Source organism: Nasonia vitripennis (assembly GCF_009193385.2).
Source record: "Nasonia vitripennis strain AsymCx chromosome 1 unlocalized genomic scaffold, Nvit_psr_1.1 chr1_random0005, whole genome shotgun sequence".
Lineage (NCBI taxonomy): Eukaryota > Metazoa > Arthropoda > Insecta > Hymenoptera > Pteromalidae > Nasonia > Nasonia vitripennis.
In genome coordinates, this window is record NW_022279591.1 from 1,955,632 (window position 1) to 1,978,581 (window position 22,950).

At 32.5% G+C, this 22,950-nt stretch overlaps 3 protein-coding genes across 13 annotated transcripts in view; 1 reads left to right on the top strand and 2 right to left on the bottom strand.

Moving 5' to 3' along the window:
* Positions 1-22,950, bottom strand: part of LOC100118566 (coiled-coil domain-containing protein AGAP005037) — a 1,551,999-nt gene that overhangs the window by 155,999 nt on the left and 1,373,050 nt on the right. Inside the window, exon 22 of one of the 8 annotated variants that reach the window (XM_031921015.2) lies at positions 19,570-20,688. The exons of the other annotated variants lie outside the window; for them this stretch is intronic. Coding sequence (XP_031776875.1) covers positions 20,680-20,688 — 9 coding nt within the window. The 3' untranslated portion in view covers positions 19,570-20,679. Of the gene's footprint in view, positions 1-19,569; positions 20,689-22,950 lie in introns of those variants that run through there. 8 annotated transcript variants of the gene reach the window in all.
* Positions 915-3,782, bottom strand: LOC100677842. 4 transcript variants are annotated; one of them, XM_008207750.4, is made up of 9 exons: positions 3,250-3,576; positions 2,957-3,147; positions 2,816-2,868; positions 2,537-2,624; positions 2,302-2,454; positions 2,028-2,184; positions 1,848-1,933; positions 1,142-1,744; positions 915-1,069 (listed from the first exon to the last, which is right to left on the bottom strand). In XM_008207750.4, the coding sequence occupies exons 5-8, from the start codon at positions 2,353-2,355 to the stop codon at positions 1,505-1,507; spliced, it is 537 nt and encodes a 178-aa protein (XP_008205972.1). In that variant the 5' UTR covers positions 2,356-2,454; positions 2,537-2,624; positions 2,816-2,868; positions 2,957-3,147; positions 3,250-3,576; the 3' UTR covers positions 915-1,069; positions 1,142-1,504. The 4 variants fall into 4 exon arrangements, with proteins under 4 accessions (XP_008205972.1, XP_016843189.1, XP_032457236.1 ...); XM_016987700.2 differs by having other exon boundaries at positions 2,765-2,868; positions 3,250-3,366; XM_032601345.1 differs by lacking the exons at positions 2,816-2,868; positions 2,957-3,147; positions 3,250-3,576 and adding an exon at positions 3,633-3,782.
* On the top strand, positions 4,059-7,019 carry LOC107981581. Its single transcript, XM_016987699.3, has 3 exons — positions 4,059-4,175; positions 4,333-4,473; positions 4,634-7,019. Exon 3 carries the CDS (start codon positions 5,419-5,421, stop codon positions 6,361-6,363), a length of 945 nt encoding a protein of 314 aa, XP_016843188.1. The 5' UTR covers positions 4,059-4,175; positions 4,333-4,473; positions 4,634-5,418; the 3' UTR covers positions 6,364-7,019.

The following is a 22,950-nucleotide window of genomic DNA, read 5'->3' on the forward strand; positions in this document are numbered from 1 at the left end:
GAGTTTTCTGGCATATTCATCAGTAAGTCATTTACGTAAAGTATTAAAAGCAATAGGCCAAGTATCGTTCCTTATGGGACACCAGTATTTACGTTTTCGAAATCACTTGTATGTGAACCTATTTTTATTTTTTGTTTCCTATTGTTAAGTAACTCGTAATAAGTTGATGTTACGTAATAAGTTACCTCTCATACCATATGCGTAAAGCTTGTCTAATAGTATTATATGATTTACAGTGTCAAATACCTTTGCCAGGTCTAGGAATGTAATCCCTCGTTAAAAAAAAAAGGATTGGAACGGATTGAACTTCAGAAAAAAATGAACAGATACATTTCAATCCTTTTTTTGAATCCAGTGAGATCCGTTTCAATCCGAAAGTGATGAAAATTTTTTCCAAAGTGTCAAATCCGTTTCAATCAATTTAAAAGGTTCGGATCCGTTTCAATCCTGTACATTTTTTTAATTCTAAATGTTTTAGATCCGTTTCAATCAGTTTGTTCAATACGTTTCAATACGTTTTAATCCGATTCCAATTTACTCCGAATCCATTTCAATCTGAATTTATTCCGATTCGATACTTTTATTTCAAATACATTTCAATCAGTTCCTTTAAGTTTCAAATCCGTTACAATCAATTTATTTTAAAATTATGCGGGCTTTTCAAATGTCAATTGAAAATTAAAATTTCGCGCTATAATATGTATAAAAGACAAAATAAACATTTATATTTTGCTTATTATAACGTTATTTTTTTTGTCTTTTATAATGTACCATGAAATTTAAATTTTCAAATTGACATTTGAAAAGCTTGCATAATTAATAAAAAAAATGAACTGAAACAGAATCGGATTATTATTTTTAGACTATGAAACTTAAGTTATATTTATAGGGTTTAAATAAAATAACAATGCATATTTTTCAAGTTGTAAATACTTCGGTATAATAATTATTAGAAGAATACATCATTTAAAGTACATGACTACTAATTATTCTAGGGGATCTCGTGACGATGTAGTTGTCAGAAACAATGAATTGTTTGTTCTTGTTAGTTCAACATTATCAAACATCTCTAAAAAATTTATAAAATTTTTAATGATGCCTCTTAAGTTAAAGTAAAATATATAGTAAAGATTTTATTTACCTTCTAGTACTGTAGGATCTATTTCAGAACATTCACTGCTCTTCTCATCAGAACAGGACTCTTTCGCAGCCGGCTCTTTTTCTTTATTACTGCTATCTGCAGCTATCTTATTAAGTATCTTTTTATACTCATCCCTGTGGAACACCTTTGTCCTTTTTTTAGGAAAAATAATACTGTCAGATTCGCTTTCTTCGGAGTAAGCAGACAAAATCCTTTTTGAATTCAGCCGTTTTAAATTCTTCCGGGAGATTAAACTTTCAGAATCAGCATCAGACGTATTTTCTGGCTTCTTCAAAGTTTGACATTTTTTTTCATCCTTCTTAGATTTTGTATTTTTCTTAGCTTCTTGAGGTACACTACTATTTAATTTTGATTTGTTAGCATCCGGGCTGATAGGCCGATCTTGTCCCGATTCAGTATCACTCGAATTACTCTCAGATGTCTCCTTTCGAGACTTTGTGATACGGAACTTTGAGCTAAGGTTTCTTTCCCAAATACTGCGACAGCCAAATTTCTAATGAACTTAGCAAATGTGCCAACAGCATTTCTTTCAGCTGTATCATATTTTTCTTTTAGAAGCCAAACACCTCTTCCCAAATGATTCTGAAAATAAAGAATTTTTTTAAAACAAATTTCATTAAATATAAAAGTGTCAAATTTTTTAGATAGTATAAATGAGAGCATTATCTTAAATATAGCTAGTTACCTCTTCTTGATTGCTTTCGTTGATCCTGAAAGTACCGACACCTTGTCGCAGACCAAGTGCTTCCATGTTTGATAAGTTGACTTTATCTGTAATATAAGATAATATTGTTAATTCATTATAATTTTACATTATAAATATTGAAAAAAGGTTAAAACTATATTCAGTAATTATATTTAGTACTTTCACATAGATCTTGACAAAATGTCAACAATCCTTTTTCCGTTCGTACAATCTCTGACAACTGAGCTTTCATAGCGTCTTGGTTTTCCAATATTTTTGCTTGTTGGTTAAACACATCAGTCAATGTCTTACTATCCTGCGTTCCTGGCGTATTCCTCTATAAAATAATAAAATGATAATGACACAATATACTTATAATTAATTAAGTTGAGATTTTGTAAATATTTTATTAAAGTAGAAATGGCAATGTATAAAATTTGACTGCCTCACTTACAAGATGCTCAAATGGATTTTCATTAATCGCCAAATTTTCCATTGGATTTTCCATTAGAGGTTGTGAGGAATGTGTTTTGGTCGCCAATTCTTTGTTCTGATCCTTTGAATTTGGAGATTGATCTTCAGGATAAATCTCATTGAAACTTTTGTGCTACGTAGTAAAAAAAATTATATCAAATATGAAATATATTTTACACGCATGTTATGAGGTTGTTGCATTGCAATATACATACAGTTAATGCTTGTCGTTTTTGATTGATATCAGTTATCTATCAATCGTACATGCTTTGCTAAGGTAACGTTTTCCTTCATTTTGATCAACTATAATAAATATTTATAAATTAGTAAAAAAAATCTATGCTGAACAGCGTTAAACTTAGATAACTTCATTTTTTTTTAAATTAACGATCAAAGAAATTGTCAATATAGCAGCTTTTATTATTAAGTTTACAAGCTAAAACCTTTCCTGACTACTTTTTATTTGAATCAGACTCAGAACATGACTGCATTACTTTTAATGATGGAAGGCGTACTCTCCCCGTGCTCTTAAGTTCCTTTTCAGATGCTATCAAGTATACATATAATTTATGTAATATTTACAAAAAATTGATGATTACGACATTAATTAATGTTAAAGATGTAAGGTCTAGTACCTCCAAGTGCATGAATAATGCATTTTACTTTCTTTCCATTGATCATAACATAATACTGTTTCGTATTTAATACAATATTGTCTTCATTGTATTTCGTTCCATAATTTTTTTAATTCTCTATAGGTATAACTTTACTTTCTTTTGACTCAATAATAATACGTTCATAAATTTGTACTTCTTTCTATCCAATGCTTTTTATATATATTATATAAATATATAGTTAATCCAATAACCAAGCTTTGAGGTTAACTTATGAGTTTTAAAAGGAATATGTACAAACTTAAAATTCTTACTTATTTCGGTGTACTTTTGTTACTGTGTAATAGTAATAGAACTTGCAACTGTAACTTAACTCTGATGAAAGAACTTAAATTAACAATAAAAATTAATCGACGAAGTTTCTATGTCGGTTCCAGCGCACTTCGAGTATCAGTTGCATCTAACACAAAATACTGTTTTAATCTATTACACGTATGAATGAACTGCATCAGACAATCTTTTTTCATAATTGAAAAAAACGAAAAAGTCCAATCGCTTGATGTAGTTTTTTGATAAAGAAAACTGTAAAGTCGTACTGTAAAAGCGAATTCTAGTTCTTGGAATTTTAGCTATGATCTCCCGCTATATTTCTCACCGCGTGCTCCTATATACTCGTACAGTTAGTATATAAGTATACCTTTGACCATGATCTCTAGCCGAGATGCCGAACAGTGCGGAACGCTATCAAAAGCATCTATCTGTGAAATTCACTAGGAGGCACAAGAAAATCAATACTATAGAAGCGTATTCCGAAACTCGCAGTACAATGTACATTGTGCAAACTTGCAAAGCCGTTGATTATACGTACAGAAGTATGCTATTAAAGTATTATAAAGTAGCCTATTTTTTGTGCGTTTTTCGGCTTTATTAAAAATTATCAACGAAAATTATATTAATCATTGGATAAAATTACATATACATACATATATACGCAGTAAATTTATAAATATAATAGTAGAATAAGACTGTCAAATGCAAGCTGATTATAACCTCAAATCTTATATACTATAATGAGTAAAAATATAGATTTACAAATTTGTGATACTTATATATACAGTGATGACTTCTATAAAACGTAAACGAATCTCCACTAGAAATAAACAATTTCTTGAACCTGATTTTGAAATAGAAAACGTTAGTTCAAGTACCCTGCACCGTTGGAAAAAATTATGTAAATGTGGTACGTTTATAAAAAAAAGTTTTGTATCACAGTCATATATATATAAACCGCAAAATTGCAACTCAAATAACAACGATTGTAGAAGTATTACGTTTAACTGCACATGTTGTTACACAATAATCATTATAACAATTGTAACATAAAATATATATTTTAGGAAATCGTTTAATTCCAAGCAAATCCCTTGAATAAAATATTTATAATGAAGGCTGTAATAACGAGGAAGATGGCAACTTAAATAATGAAGCTGATATCGCACATCTTGTTACACAAAATAGTTCTTTTAATAATTGTAACGGTAAGACTGCGTTTATTTTGCTTATATGCTTTAAAAATTATTTTGATCTTAATTTTTATTGTTCATTTATAGCAGGTGATGTACAAAAACATTTTAAATATTTCATTTCATATTGCTAATAATACTAACGATTATATAAATATTTACGTTATTTTTTAAGAATCTTCTGAGGATAACCATTATGAGAGCGATGAAAGTGATGAGCATCACAGTAGTTTACAAGATAATGATTCAACTCATAGTGATGCTATAATTGATGAAACAATTAGTAGTCATAACGGAAATACTGATGAGGATTCTAGTGAAAGTAATAGAAATGCAGAAAAAGTTTCTAATGTTAGAACGAATACTCAAGACAATCGTATTATGTTTCACGACTCCAAAATCACAGTGCATGAAACAAGTGTAATTCTAACAGCATTAAGTACAAAATACCACCTACCTGATGTTACACAAGAACAGTTTGGTTCTTTTATAAAAATTTTGGGTCCGCACAATTTTAATCATAAATCACTGTTTAACAATTACTACATGTCTGAAAAATTTTCTGTGCCTTATGGTATTATAAAGTACCATTTTTATTGTGAGTTTTGTGAAGAACAAATTTTATATATACAACAAAGCAAGATGTTTTACCAAAAATCAGTAAAGAATGTCCTATTTATGAAAAAAAAAAACAAACATTATCTTATAATAATGCACCATATTTCACATCTATCAGCATCAAATATCAATTTAAGCAGCTATTAAAAACAAAAAAAAATACGAACTGCTTTATTATCTAACTATGAAAATCGAAAACGTAAAGATAAAAATGATTCCAATATTTCAAGCGTCACAGATTCAGATTTATACAAAAAACTGCCACTGGATGAAAATTATTGCACAGTATCAGTCAATGCTAATACTGATGGAGCACCAATTTTTAAAAATTCTCTTACTTCTATGTGGCCAGTACAATTAAGGCTAAATGAATTATCACTAATGGATAATGCAAACAATGTTATTTTATGCGGGTTTCTTCTTGTGAAAAAGGAACCAAGCTCAAAACTAATGAATTTATACTTAAAAACTGTGCTTGTAGAAAATATTAAAAAATTAAGTTCTACGGGCTTAATTTATAATGATGAAGGTAAGAACATTAAATTCAAAATGTTTTTATTATTAGTAACTGTGGATTCTAAAGCAAGGCCAGTTATACAATCTAGATTGCAGTTTAATGCTTATTATGGATGCTCTTGGTGTTATGCTCGGGGTGAATATACTAACACCATGAGGTATACATTTAAATTTAGTGACTCTAAAATAAGAACAGATGCATCACACATACAAGATTTGCGTAAAGTAATGGATTATAATTTAAAAAATTTTAATGACGTAAAAGGACTATGCATATTAATGCAACAACCTAATTTTGATCCAGTATGGGGGTTCCCGATTGATATTTTACATTGTGTATGTCTTGGTGTAACAAAGCAATTTTGGGATAATTGGACCCAAACTAACAGCCCATTTTACATTAACAATAATAAGCAAAAAATAGCTAATAAAAAATTATTAAACTTTCAATCGCCATCAGAAATTCATAGAAGTTGTCGCCCATTTGGACCAAGAATTAAAAAGAAAGGATCAGAGTGGCTTTCATGGCTTCTTTTTTTTAGTATTATTTGTTTACAAAATATTCTTCCAGATGAAGATTTATGTCATTTCAGCATATTAGTAAAGTATGTGTACACTTTATCAAAAAAAAAAACAATAACTGAAGAGGAATGCCTTAATTGTCATAGAGAATTATTAACATTTATTGGTCAGTGTGAATTATACTATGGAATAAATTTCATGACTTTCAACGTTCACAGTCTCTTACATTTAGCTTACAGTGTAAAATAGTCTGGCCCATTGTTGGCAACATCTACTTTTCCAGCAGAAAGTTTTATGTTCCAATTACAACAATCAAAAACTTCATCTAAAGGTGTCGATAAACAGATTATTAGAAGGTACTTGAAAATTAATTTATTAAAATGGAATGAATTGCCACTACTAACACCAAACAAAATTAGTACAAAATTCACGGAGAGTATTTTGTATAATAAACCTTTTTACGCAGATGAAATTGAAGATGTAGTGCTTTCAAATTTAGAATATGATGATGGGATACAGAAGTATAATCGATGCATATACTTTGGAAATATTTACACATCCCAAAAGTATTCTATTGGGATGAAAAGAAATAATAGTATTGTACAATTAAAAAGTAATATTTTTGTACAAATTTTGTATTTTTTTAAAATTGACGATGATATTTACATCAAAGCAAAATTTATTTCTACTAAATTTGCCTTACTAGATATGCCTCATGTTTGGAGAGTTGAAAATATACTAAATGAAAGCATTGTAGAGAGCATTACTTCGATTGAATGTAAATGCATTTTTTTACATGTTGATGATAACGAACAATATATATCTGTAATGCCGAATACATTTGATATACAATAAAATATTTTTTAATAAATTAACAGTGATGAACAGTGAAAACATCCAAAATATATGTGCTATTTTTATTTGCACCTTTATGAAACCCATTATTGTTTTCCAATTCATTTATACTATTGATCATGAAGATTTTTATAAACAATATCCATTTGCATAGCAAATTATTTATGTAAAATTGAAAATACGTATTTATGTTTCCTAATTTTTTCAAATCGCAGAACAGATTTGTGGACGTTTTTATTTTATACGGATTCCAACTGACAGAAACGGATTAAAACTCGAGTTTGTTTTTTATATTTATGGTTTGTAACGGATTATAACTTTTTAATTATTGTATTGTAATCATCCGTATGAAACCATAGCATTAGAACACCATGATATATATATATATATATGTATATATATATATATATATATACGAACACGATATAGTGTTCTGTGACTGTTGCAGTAAAGTATAAAATAGATTAATATAGATTGTAACGGATTATAGCTTTTTAATTATTGTAATAATCCGTTTCAAACCATAACAGTAAATCAAAATTTATACAATCCGTTCCAAACCATAACAATAAATTAAATTTTCTTCAATCCGTTACAATCCGTTATACATGTCATTATATATAACGCTGTATATAACGAATTGTAATGGATTGAAACTTGAAATGGATTCGAATGGATTAGGTAACCTAAACGGATTGATACGGATTGGTAACGTTTATTTTTTTTATTTTTTGTATGTTACGGATTGAAACGGATTTAACATCTAAGTTTCATATGATTGATATGGATTAAAACGTATTGAAACTGATTGAATACTTCATTTTGATTTACTGTTATGGTTTGAAACGGATTGAAACCAGGAAAATGTTCTAATCCGTTACAATCCACTTCAATCCGTTCCAATCCTTTTTTTTAACGAGGGATAACTATCGGTATACTTTGATCTAGGTTTTCGTATATTGTTTTAGAGATCATGTTCAAAGCATCTTTGGTTCCAATGTTTTTCATAAATCCATATTGATTTTTACTTAATATCTTACTTTGACTTACGAAGTCTATAATTCTCCTGTGTATAACTTTTTCAAAGATTTTAGCAGTATTTGATATTAGTGATATCGGTCTGTAGTTAGCCATTTTATTTTTTTTCCCAGCTTTGTATATTGGTATTACTTCAGCTGCTTTCAGCATATCTGGCCAAATTGCCATTCCAATATATTGATTTATAACGTGGGCCAGGGGGTCTGCAATAATAACAGCAATATTTTTGAGTATTCTTGCACTTATTTTATCTATACCTCCGCTTTTTAGTTTCATGTTATCTATAATTTTTATAATTTCTGATTCGTTGGTTGGTTTAATGTAGATTGTTTTTGTATTGCTTTAAGGTAATTCTAGGTTTTTATTACTTGGTGTAATTATTTTATTACTCAATGTTTCACCAAGTTTGCAATAATATTCGTTCATTTTATTTGCAATTTCTATTATATTTGTGATTATCATATTGTTTTTAGTTTTTAGTTGACTAATAGTAGTCTCAGTTTGATTTTTATTCTTGACTATTTTGCTATTAATGCAGGCCCAGATTTTTCTGGGATCATCACTATTTTTCTCGATTGTTTTCTTTTCATGATCAATTTTCGCTGCCTTGATAACTTTATTTAGAGTTTTAACGAATTGTTTATAATTTTCCTTTAGTTCTTCATTATTCGGATGTTATTTTAGTCTGTTATATAATATTTCTTTCGTAATACAGGATTTTACTATCGCTTTTTTTATCCAGTCTTTACTGGGAGTTTTTTTTTTTTTTAATTATGCAGGTTTGGTTTTTTGTATTTCGATTTTTCTATGCAATATTGTATTTCTTTTCTTTCTATGCAATATTATTTCGTTTATATTTTCGTTTGGATCTTTTGTATTCTTAAATTTTGTCCAATTTATTTGCTTAGCAGTGTTATTAAGTTGTTTGTAATTGTAACGATAAAAGTCTCCTTCTAACTGTTTGTTATCTTGTTTTAGTTTTCGATTTTTTAATTCCAAGAATAGTGGATAATGATCAATAATAGGCGTCATAAGTCAGTTTTAATAAAGATATTATCAATACACGTTACTTTATTTGTAGTTATGTTTGTTGGTCTAGTGGTGTTTATTAATCCTGGTAGAAAATCATTTTCTAGAAGGTTGTTTAGGAACTCTACACTTATATGATTGTAATCCTGTATATTTATGTTAAAATCACCAATTATAATATCGTTTTTTACATTTTTTTCTGATCTAGATAGATTGTGAGATTCTAATTAAATTCTATACAACTTAGTCCGTGTGATCTGTATAAAGATGAGATTTCTAGTTGTTTTTTATTATTTAGGGAGATAATCGTGTTTAGTATTTTAAGCTTACCTATTACAATCTTATCATTAGTATGTTTAACATTCTCATTTACGTAAACCACAACACCATCATTTTTATTGATGTCGCCGTGATTGTAATATAATTTGTAGCCTTTTATTCTATAATACTAATAGTGTGTTAATTTCCATACCTCTGTGCATACAATAACATATGGTTTTATTTTTAGACTTTTAAAAAGGATTTGTAACTTTTCAAAATTGGCATTTAGGCTTCTGATGTTTAAGTACAGGATAAGATCATTATTACTACTTCTATCCTTATTAAAAGTCTCCACATCCCTGTAAAACCGCTCTTGTTCGTTTAAACTATTTTGTATTTCTTCAATCAAATTTATTTGTGCTTTTATTATTGAATATCTTCAACTGCTGTGTTTATTGGACAATTCTGCTGAATGGTTCTTTGGAGTTGCGTAGCTCTTTTGAATTTTCCCACGTTCTTTCCTGGTGCTACTGACCTCTGGTATATTAGCCTGTTGGTTTACTCTATTGATTACCCAATCGCACCTGTATTACCGGCTTGGGATGAAACAAGTGCAATTAAACAAATACACACAATACAAACTAATATATTTTGTTATCTTCTTTTTAAGTATAGAACACTTCAGTCTGTCTGTTGGCAGATGATCTGTTGGTAGACTTGTTTTGAATTTATTATTGTTAAATATACAGTTTACACACTCAATTTTATTCTTATTGCATACACTCACATTGTGTTTATCTGAGCATTTTATACATGCAGGATCATTCCTACACTTTGATGCACTATGTCCGTATCTTCCACAATTGTAGCAAGGGGAAATGTTTGTCAGATCATAGGCTTTACAGCACTGATATCCTACAAAAACCCTATTGTTGTTTTCACGTATTGACTTGTATATATCTGGTGAGCATTCCATTAGTACTGTGCTGGTTTTGTTCCTTTTATTGGTGTACATTTGCAGTACCTTACATGAGCTGTTAAAGTTTTTAAACTTGCTTGTATTAATATCACTTTCAATGTCCAGTTCATCCATGTTAGTAGCGTTGTCTATACCAACAATTTTTATTTTTGGATTACCTTGTTGTTCTACCTTGACTTGGCAATTTTTAAGTTAACTTGTTAACACGTTCTCGAGTGTTTCTAGACTTTTTGAATTGATACAGCTGACTTCTATTTCGCTTTCATTCTTTTTACGTACATACTTAGTTTGCACGGGGTTATTGGCCTTAATCATTATACTTGGGACTCGCTTTGGTTTGGGTTTCATGTCTATTATAACATCTGCATATGATTTTATATTTGTCTGTGACTTTGTGCTTTTTTGTTTTTACATTTTAATTATTTCTTTTTGAAGCTGATTTTTGTCTTTCAGTTCTGCTACTAGTTGTTTCAATAGGGTGTTTTCTGCCAGAAGATTCTCTATTTCATTTTCCTCGTCCATAATTGTTGTATTATGTTTTTCAGCTATTTTATTTATCATATATTTCATTCATTCAGTTAGCTCGCTCCGAACGCTGCTGACAAGAAGCGAACTGTATAAATCGAAAAATATACGGTTTAGTGCTAAATAATAAATAAATCGCGTGATCAGTTTTTTTTTTTGTAAAATTATAACTACACTATAAGCTGCAAACAAACTGTGCATTTATATACATTTATGTAGAACCATCTCACCAAAACTGTTGCTAAAAGCCAACGTATGCAACTCAAAAAATGCATAGTTTATACAACAGCCTTATGAAAAATGATTCTTAATAAATATTTCGAATTTGAGAAAAATAAATGTTCGTATTTTTAAAAACAGCGGAAAATTCCGGGATCGGTACACAGGCTGCAAGCGTGCGTATTTCCCAAAACTGTCCATGCAATAAAAAAAGGTCCGAGCCTTGTAGGCTGTCTTAATTACGGTCCCTCTAGACGCTGTCGATATCTTAGGCAAATGCAGCTGCTCATCATAAAATTGCGCTCGGTCCGTCGCGCCGAAAACTTTCTCGTACCGACTAATGCGCAGAAAAACTTTACTATCGCTATTGTAGTGCATCCAGTAATGCCTCTCGTCGATGGGCACAGCTGAAGAGGTTTCCGATAGGGCTATCTGTCCCTCGCTTTCTCTCTTAAGGCCCGCATCTCCAAATTTGCTCTGGACGAGCGTCACGTACGCATTTATGCATTTTAAAAAATTAAAGTTTAAAAAATTTTAAAAATATTTAAAAAATCGCACGACGTGATAGTATCAATTATCCTAAGAAATTTAAGAATTAAATAGAAAAATTATTGATAAAATCGTATTTAGTAATTTTATTGTTAAACGAATATCTTGGAATAAATAAAGTACAGGGACTATTAAGAAAATTTTATGTAAAACCAGGTTTACTGTAGTGATCATATATCACATAGGATTAAATATATTTAGAAAATTTACCATATTGTTAGCTATTATATTTAACTAAATAATGACTAGTAAATATAATATGAAATTTAGTAAAATCAAAAGGAAAAAAAATTAAGAAATAAAAAGTATTAATATAGAATTGTAATTCAAACCATAATTATTTATATATTAAGATTACGCTAACATGCGAGAGGATAGTAAGTAAGATCACAACCTACACGAATATTGCTAAAACGAATTACTATCTCTTTCACAAACAAATTATTATTATTATTATTATTCAGGATATTATATGTACGTAACACAAGGAAAATGCCAATTAAGCAAAGAATATATATGTTTAATAATTATAAGGCATGTTATAAACTAAGAAACTACGTTAACGCTCGCATAATAGGGAATTAAAATTAAGAAACAAAATTTACAAAAAGAACATGTGAGCGTCAGAGGCTCATCTCAGAACGCTCATGCTAGGGTGAAGGTGTGAAATGCTCAGTTCTTTCGCATTTTTATATTTTTATAATTAAGGAATTAATAAGATTAAATATCATAAAATTAATCCACCAACGCCCTTCCTATTGGAATGCAGCCAAAGATAAGATAAATGAACTCCAAATTAAATATCGATAAGAAAACTGAAATTAGAGTAATTAATTAAATAAGATAGAAACAAGAAACGACAACGTTATCAAAAAAAAAAAAAAAAAAAAAAAAAAAAGTGACAAAATCCGAATAGAAATAAATAAAATCATTAAAGATTATTAAATACGATGAGGGGGAATTTAAGTTAAATCAGAGAAAAATCAAATCCTACACTTTATTACACACACATACAAAATCGGAGGAAAGCAACAGTCAGCAATGGAGGAGAGTGCATGTAGAGACAGGAGGAGAGGCACTCGCACTGGCACCGTGCATTGAAGATCAAGCTGCTACGAGAAGGAGAAGGCGACTATCAGCAAAGAAGAAGAGTGCATGCAGAGACAGGAGGGAAGGCACTCGCACTTGCCCCGTGCATTGAAAATCGAGCCGTACCAGAAGAAAAAAGCAACTATCAATGGAAGAAGAGAGCGCAGGTAGAAGATGCATGCGCAAGCCTACGTATACATGGTGTAGAGACCTGCGTCACGTGCACCTCAAAGAGCTGCGGACAAAGGAAGATCAAAGTGCGCCGCACTTGACTACGAGATATTTAGAAACCATTGGCAGCCTAGAAGAAAGAAGATGCTCTGCATATCATAGGGGAGCAGGCCAAATAAGGAGATATGCAACGGGCAAGCCTTCATTGGTCGAACGGTCCTCTCATAGTTACTCCTATATGTCAGAGGGGAACCGCAAGGAGGCTAGAAGAACTAGAAGAAAGAGATAAGCAACCTCCATATAAGGAAATATGCAGCTTTGGAGGCTCCTGATTGGCCGTCTTTCCTCTCACACACGCTAAACGCCAGGATGCAAAGGGGGTAGCAAGGAGGATTTTGGGTATAAAAGGCCCAGGGAACAAGGCACGAACGTGCAGTTTTTTTTTAAATTAGAGCAGCGCGGAACCTCCAGTGAAGGGTGATAACAACGCCAAAGACGCTAAGGTGAGGACCAGGTCGACATCTACAAGAGCAGGAGTAACTGCAACAACATCAGCAGGTAGGAATACTCCTAAACAGCAGCAAATTAACAAGAGAACCAGGTCATCACCACCATTAGCCTCCACATCGCGAAATCCTTCACCAATCCTCTCAGCCAAAACAACAACAACAACACTATCTATTAAAGCCGCCCTGAAGGATATTCGCGAGGCCCTTGACGATATACGAAATGTTTAGGTGGAGGCCAAGGATTAAGCAGCATCTGGGCCTACTGGAAAAGCGACTCAAGGCCCTCGATGAGCTGCCTGCGCTCAAAACTCGCATAAACAATGCAGAGTCTACCATCGCTGAGCTGCAGGCACAACTTCAAGACCTGACATTGAGGAGCCCGTCAACGCAGCATGACAACAGCAACACTGTGCCCAGGACTGCGGAAATCCACAGCCTTTGCAGTTAACTGGCCAAAGTCAAGAGGCGCCAAGAATAGACCTTAAACAGTGTTGTTATTGTCATGGGCCTACACTACACCCATGACATCTTGCTGCACCTCCTCGCGTACTATGTCAGACTTCCACCATTAGCCGTCACCCTCTCCTCAAGTGCGCTCGCTCGCTCAAGCGTCGTCGCTAAAGCCCGACAACGTAAGCTGCACACCAGCGAGTCTGTCATTTTAATACGAACTCTCTTACGGATCACATTGACATGATTAGGCTTTTCTTGTCTACTCGCTCTCCATTCCACGTAATAGCTGTGACCAAGACCTGGCTGAGCGACAATGTAACATCTATCCCTTCACTGGATGACTACATACTGTACAGACAAGACAGAAACAGAAACGGAGGAGGTGTGGCCCTCTACATACTCAAATCACTAACAGTTAGCGTTATTCCGTAATCTGACTGTCAATGGTCGGGCAAGCTAGGCAAGCCGGAATACCTTTTCTGCGAGGTATCGGCAAAGGGAGTTTCTCCCATCTTCGTGGGGGTTGTGTATTGTCCACATCATGCTCCATTCATTAAGGCTCTAACTTTATATACCAGTTAACAACCCACATGCACGACTATTTCACGAAGGTTATAATGGGTGACTTCAATTCAGACCAGCTCTCCTCATCTGAAGATGCCAATTTCGTCAGGGCCTTTATTGATGAAAACTTTCTTTCGTCAGTTCCCTATGGTGCAACGCACCACAAACAGGGTTATGATATCTGGCTCGACTTGTGTCTAATTGATGAGCAGGATCGCCTGTTATAACACTGGAAAACACACGCACGTTTCATCAACGAACATGACCTTATCACGGCCACTCTCGACGTACAGATTCAACGTTACGTACCTAATACATACTCTGACAGAAACTTTAAAGGAATTAGCGCCGAGAAGCTAAGGGACTTTCTTAGCGCATGTGACTTGTCATCCCTCACTTTTTCATCACTCGACGAATGCATATCTACGCTTAACGCTAACCTTGCGAACGCCATTAATCATCTCGCCCTATTGCGGACTGTGACACTGAGACTGAAGCGTCACCCATGGTTTACCACGGCTCTTTGTGACCTTGTATCTGAGAGGGATAAACTTTACAGGCGTTTCAAACACTTTAGGCTCGATTCAGATCTCCGCATACATAGACTAGCTAGAGACGATGCTCACAGACAGGTCGAGGAAGTCAGGCTGAATTACTATTATTCACGCCTGTCAAGGAGGAAGGCGAGCGAAGCAAAGATAAAATCTAAAACCAAAGCGCTGAAACACAACTACATCACGCTCCCTAAAAGTAAAAATGTATTTATACAACACCTCGGCACATATAAGAAAGGCGAAAAACGAGGATAGAGTATAAAACCAAAGCGCTTAAACCCAACTACACCACGCACCTAGCGCTCAATAATTTATTTTAAAAAACTCTTCGCGCGGCACATCGGAGGAAGGCGAGCGAAGCGTGTATAAAATCTAAAACCAAAGCGTTTAAACCAAACTACACCACGCTCCTCAAAAGTAATAATTTATTGAAAAAACACCTCGACACATCGAAGGAAAGCGAGCAAAGCGAAGATAAAATCTGAAACTAAAGCGCTTAAACCCAACTACACCACGCACCCGGAGTTCAATAATTTATTTCAAAAACTCCTCGCGGCACATCGGAAGAAGGCGAGCGAAGCAAAGATAAAATCTAAAACCAAAGCGCGGAATTAAGCTAACTGATGATGCCAGGGTGGGGATAAACAAAAAGAAAGTATCTCTTCTCCTTCTTTTTGATTTTAGCAAGGCGTTTAACACTGTATGCCACGTCAGGCTCCTGACAAAGCTACTTACTTTTGGCTTCTCAAAGCAGGTCATTTACTGATTTGCCTCCTATCTCACTGGGAGAGAGCAGGCCGTAGTTGGTGACAATAGCAAACGTTCCTCTCCTCGGCGTCTTAACATCAGCGTCCAGCAGGGTTCCGTTTTAGGTCCCTTGCCGTTCGCATTGTACATCAACGACATAGGTTTCTGCCTAGATTCCGATGTTTCCCATCTTATCTATACGGATAATTTACAAATCTACAGCCAATGGCACCTTAAAGAGCTCAATTCTGAATCTAACAAGATGAGTGCTAACGCCGAGAGGATAATGGGCTGGGATTCACAAAACCGGCTAAACTTAACGTTACTAAAACTAAAGCAATTGTCCTGGGCTCTCCCTACTACATAAACGCACTACATTCAGTAGCTAACACTTTTATTAATATTGGGGGTGCCCAGGTCAATTTTAAATCTCCTGTGCGCAATCCAGGATCGATGCTTAATTCTAAACTCACGTGGAAGGAGCATGTCACACAATTGTGTAAGCCTGCTCATTCACTAATGTACAGGCTTTACTTTTACAGAAAAAGTACCAATCTCAGGCTGCGCAAGCACTTAGTACAAGCGCTCCTCTTTTTAATTATCGATTACTGCTCTCTTGTGTACTGTGACCTGACTGAAGAGCTTGATTTAAAACTACAAAGGCTTGTGAATACGCAGGAAGTATTTTACTGCTTGTCTTCTTCACAAAATATTTAATTCAGCTGTATCATCATACGTACTGGCTTACTTCGACTTCTGCGTGACACTCTGGCCTGCGAGGGGAGAGGTGACACCTCTGGATATACTTGCCTTCGCGACAGAGACGCTGAGGAACTCATTTCATATCAGCGCCTCATACTTGCGAAACAACCTACCATCACACATCCGAAACACTACATCCATCGCCAGCTTTAAAAATCTTGTTAAAGAACACTTTTTTGAATTTGAAAACATGTAAACATCTCGTACACACTCACGCATACACACACACTTACTCATTCTCGCTCAATCCATTTTCACCTTCACACACTCTTACTATATACTATCTCTAATAGAGATAATCTCAACTTAGTAATTTCTACTCTACTCATTATTTGCTGTAACATGATATTGTACAACATGATGTACGCAAATAAATATAAATCTAATCTGATTTAATCTAATATCTACTGTAAGACTCCGAGCTGATCAGACGCACCGCCAACTTGTGGCTATTACCACTTTACAACATACTATTTTGAACTCACAAAGATCCACAACTTTATTTAACTTTTTTTTGTAAATGCTTAGAATTCGGGTTAGAGCCAAACAACCGTTTTTGGCGATTTTTGAAGGTGACCGCATTCTGCGTATAGATGTGAAAGATTTTGGTAGTGAAGGGCGTTTACGAACAAATTTTTAGCCCAATTAACTAAAGTCTATCAGAGATAATCGTGTAACACCAACATTTTTATTTAAAAATATACGCGAAAATCAAACAAATTATGCCCGCATTTAAAAAAGAAACGTAGTGGATCGGGATAAAGAAAACAAGTTTTTTAGTTTGTGCGAGATGAGACACTCCTAAAATTTCAGCCCAATCGGTAGAAAATTGACAATATAAAGCACTTGCTTCCCGCGGTCATGCCTAAAAATGAATAAAAAAATCTAATAATAATGCTATGTTATATAAATATCAATTATAATAAAATTGCAGACAAAGTAGAGATAGCGGCAAACATGAAAAACATTTTCTGTGAGATAGGCCGTAAAATACGTGATATTATTGTATAACCAACTTTAAATTGCTTTCTACTCATCTGTGATTTATTATTTTCTTTGTTACTTTGTTGCATCAAAGCGTATGTGATTACAATAGTTTAATCTAGTGTGAAAAAATATATATATATATATATGTAAACTAACGCGTCTAAGTGCACATCAGCCGCTGACATCACCTCACCACCTGCGTCGCACTGAGCCTTCTAGAACGTACTCGTAGCGATGTTGCCTCTGTCCTTGAACAGCTTCTTAAACAAAGCACACAGTCTCGCGGCCGCCCCCAAGAGCCCGCCGCACCGAGTGATTAGCCCTCCTCGGTGCCCGATGCCCCCGCCATCCGGCTACCGCGCGCGACTTACCTGCTCAGGTGTGCTTATGGTGAAGAGGTGGAGGGGTCGGGAACCCGCGTAGAATAGCTACTGGTATTTGTATTTTTCTGGATTGACATACTGTTTGTAAAGGGAAGAGAGTAAAAATTTGTTTACTTACCTTAAAATTATTATTTGAAAGGAAGAGGATACTTAACATTTTGTTAATATAAGGTAGCGCTAGACATGGAATAATGGGTTTAATAAAGAACCGTGATTTGTTTGTAAATAACATTATTATTATTGTTATTATTATTATTATTATTATTTTCATTATTATTATTATTATTATTATTATTATTATTATTATTATTGAAAAGTTGATTCCTTAACATTATTATACAATAATTATGAATCATATGATTATTAGTATTTTTATCATTATTAAATTATTTTATTATATATTATACTTACAAACATTTACAAATGTAACAATACGATTTAATGCGATTTACAGTGTACTCAAAAAACATTACTTCAGTGATAATTCGTATATGTACTAGTTATAACATAGTTTTTAGCATAGTTAAGAGTATGTATTAATAATGGTAAACGCTGAATTAGTAGTAATGATTGATTTTAATGTTGTAACAGTAGCAAGAATATTATTAGCATTAGTAGAACGAGTAATAATAGTACATTGTTAACTATTGGTTTATCAAAGGTTACGATATTGATATCGTAATGTTACAATCATATTTATGAATGACTAAAGGCTACGTGTGAAATTTAATTATGTATTATTTTCGTTTCAACTTATTTACATCTACAAGCGTGTATAAAAAAACGATTAAGAGGAATCGATGGATACCTGCATGTGTCATACAATTTTAAACTTTAGAAAATTTGAAAAAATAGTGATCAATTAATAGATACAAATTTTATATAATGCTCATAAAGTAGCTAAAGTACATACACACATACGGAAAAAGTTTTGGAATCCTAGGGACTCCAAAAGTCTTAAATACTATTACCCAGAAACTTTGAATGTACGAAACATCTTAAATAGTATCATGCAGAGAGACGCCTACGACTGCCAAAATTTGAATCTCTGAAACTCTGAGAGTGCGCCAGAACGCAAAACATGTTTTTATGCTCCTGTGTATGCGTGTGCAGAATATTAGTCAATGTTTTATTTTGTTGTTCTAGACAAATTGAAATTAGCTTGATCAGCTTAAGGGGTCCGGCCTGGGTTAAATCCTTCAAAAAAAAAAATATTTGTCTCATACAAATTTTTGCTTTTCACGTAAATTAAAAAACAAAAAATATCTACTGAAAATATTTACAATAAAAAATATTTCTACTAAAAAATATCATATATATACCATACAAAATCACTGACCAAAATTCATGATATTTTACTATATAAATAAGTGTTTTTAGTCACTTGCCACGGCTTGGTGAAAGATCCGGACCACCTTCTTTACACTACCCCGGTATAAAATGTACCTTGAACATGACCCCTCAAACGTAATAGAAAATATTTCTACAAAATATCAATTAAATGTTGTTAGCAACAAGTACAGTGTGAAAAATATTTATTAAATTTATTAGCTACGTATACAACGTATGGATAATAATATTTAATAATTATTTTTCAGAAATGTCTTTAATTAGATCTGTGGAGGCATGTTTAAGGTATATTTTAAACCCGGGTAGAGTAAAGAAGACGGTCAGGATCTTTCACAAAGCCGTGGCAAGTGACTAAAAACACTTATTTATATAGTAAAATACCATAAATTTTAGTCAGTGATTTTGTATGGTAAATATATGATATTTTTCGGTGGAAACAGTTTATATTGTAAATATTTTTAGTAGATATTTTTTGTTTTTTAATTTACGTGAAGAGAAAAAATGTTTATTAGACGAAAATTATTTTTGCAGTATTTAACCCCGGCCGGACCCCTTAAGCAGTAGACAAAGATATACACGCATGAGAAAAATACGGTTTGTTCAGTTTGTATCATTACAAGAAAAGTGTGATCCCTTTCCTTTACATTATTTAAATGATAATTTTCCATGATCGTGGATTGTATTTTATATTTGAAAAGTCATCATTTACTGCTCAATTAATAAACATTCTCATGATTATTTAATATTCTTGCTTTTTAAATAATACAATACAATCTAAACTCAAATTTGTGGAGTACCTGTGGAGTACCAAGCATTGATTAAAAAGTTAGCTTATGAAAATTATTTGATAAGAAATATAGTGAAAATTTTGATAAGTTAATCATAAAAATTTTCTAATACATCATATTTATTTACATAAAATATCTTTAGATTTGGCAATATGCACATGCGAAGGCATCAATATAATATAGGTAGTAAGATTATATATTGGACCGATGAATTTTCACAATCATTTAAACATCTTTTCTTCATAATACTTGACAATTATGTCTAAAAAAGTACTTTAGAACAACAAAAATAATTTTTCTTATTTTCTGTTGTTATGAATTAGTTCACTACTGAGAAAATCACTACCAAGTTCGATTTCTTATAATAATTATCAAAAAGTACTGTTTAAATCCTATGTATTTTGAATTGAGCTTAACGCATATTAGAACTAGCGAAATAAGAACGTCCAAAAATTATTAACTGGTCCAATACTAGACCATCGTTGTTAGCTGCACAGTATTTTTCCAATGTTGGTTCGATGATCAGGTGAACAACTAAAATGATAGAAAAGAGCTAAAGTCCGACCAACAATAAATGCCCAATGCAATATGCCAATATTCATACTTACAGGTTAATATAATAGATACAAGGCCAATGCTGTGAACCATAGAAACATAAACAATAACAATAATATACGATTCGATACTATTTACATCTACAGTTTACAATTCACAGCGTATAAAGGAATCGAGAGGAAATTCGTATCTAAAAACTCAAAAGTCCTGAAAAAGAGAAAAATAAGTCAAAGTGAATCACGTACAGTGGTAATTTGGATGGAGAATTTATCAAGTGTTCAAGTAAAAAGTTGAATTCAGACTTGGGAAAGAGGTTAGAGAAGGCAGCTCATAACAAATCACGAAGGGAAGGCGATACTGCAGTACTCAGTTAACCGATCTAGTGAGTTTGATATTCGGCAAATCAAGATAAAGACAAATTGCATTTAAAATTAAAAATTTTAAAATCATTTAATTTTATTAATACTGAAAAACATAAAAACGACGTTAACGATACTCAGACAATTGTAGTGATAATAGTAGCATTTTTACAGTTGAATCTACGAGTTGTTTGGCCAATTAAAAATACTCTGATAGAAAAATAAAAGAATCCAAGATGTGTATGAAAGGTATAAGAATGGAAAAATAATTCGTAGTTAGGTTGCGATCGAACATTGCACTCTTCTTCAATATAACCTATATATAGTAAAATGAAGATTAACTCTATGCAGTTTGCAGCTTTTGAAGTAAAAGTAATAATCATTAAAAGTACTATTAATTGTAGGTAAATCAGAATATCTCAAAGCTAGCTACTCTCAAAGATAAATTGCAGGATTGGAAAATAACTCACTTATTTCTTTTGAGAAATGCAGCAATTACAGATCTGCTTCAAATTCTCTACTGATAAAGGTCACACTAAATTACCTAACTTCTGAAATGTTACTGAAGACCAAGAAATTAAATTATCCAACAAAAATAATCCCTGCTGGAAAATCTAAAAGTGGAAAATAAATCTAAAAATTTACTCATTGATTCGTAATGAAAGGTAAAAATTTAAAACTGAAAATATTAGAAAGGTAAGATTGTTAATAGATTAAATTTTGAATTCTATATTTCAAAATAAAATACTTTAAACTCGTAATATTTTTTATTTGTAATATTTCAATTCGATTTTTTTTTTAGAAATCGTATAATTTCAAAATTTTGTTTTCAAAATTTTTGCTTCTCGTAATTCAACACTTCCTAACTTTTATTTTTCAAAATTTTTACCCTCAGCCATTCACAATTGATGAGAATGATATGAAAGAAATTATAGACTTACCGATTGCAATCTCAGTTCAAAAAAGTTATTCGGGATGTGGCAGAAAGATGAGTATAAACCAGAAAGAAGAAATTAGTGCAACGTAATGCTTAAAGCTTTTGAAAGGTAAATTATTTTAGAATGTCACTAATGTGAGATAAAATTAATTATTCAGCGGTGATGGCTCAGTAGGCAAAGTATCGGGCTAGTAATCCGGAGGTTCTGGGTTCAATCCTGACTCTTGGCTTTTTGACATCGGGACACCTCTATGTTTACATACGTTTGTATGTTATGTACATAAGTGTCATATAACGTGAAAGCTCCAGTGGTTCGGATCCCACTGTATACAGTTTCATACTGGTTGGGTAAACTGTAGGTCCAATCAAGATACGTGTGCACTACATTCCAATGTGATACACATGCACCACGACTATAGCGAACCTCTCTGGCCGGTACCATTGTATGGTATCAGGCAGAGGGAAGAGTCATATAGGACTCTTCAAGAGGACTTGAGAAGGCTATAATATAAAAAAAAATCAAGTATGAAATTTCTGAGTTTATTTGGTCTTATACTTAGCGGTAACTATTTAGAGTTGCAGATTGGACTGGTGAAAGAAAACGTAGATACCTAGAGCACAACATTTTAAATGATCAGCGTCCTACTTTTTGAAATCAAAAGATCTGTTCTTGTTTTAAGTTTATTGTTAATGAGTCTGAAGAAATTTTATTCGTGGTGGTGGAAATTCCGCAATCTATTTTATAGTAATTGATATTTTTTAGCTAAGTTTGTTTTTACGATTACTTTGTATTTTAAAAAACTATACACTTGAGAATATTGTGATTGTATTTGATTCGATGTAGTTTTATAATATTGCTTAATAAATAAAATATTATTTTTACTTAATAATGAGTGTTTTTTGTTAATATTTTGCCAAAAAACACTATTGGGTGTACATAGAATCCAGTATTGGTTGAATTTCGGCTTACAATACTCGACCAGTGCTTTGTTTTGTACATCGGCTCTTTCTTATCATACTAATATAACCCCAATATCGGACCAGCATCTAAATCTAATTCTGAAGACGATGGCTTTCATTCATAGACCAAGGTTGGCCTTATTAAGCATTATTATTTAGGTGGTTTCTTGGCTCAGAAAAATAAATGCTGTATTTTAGGATTTTACACGTAGG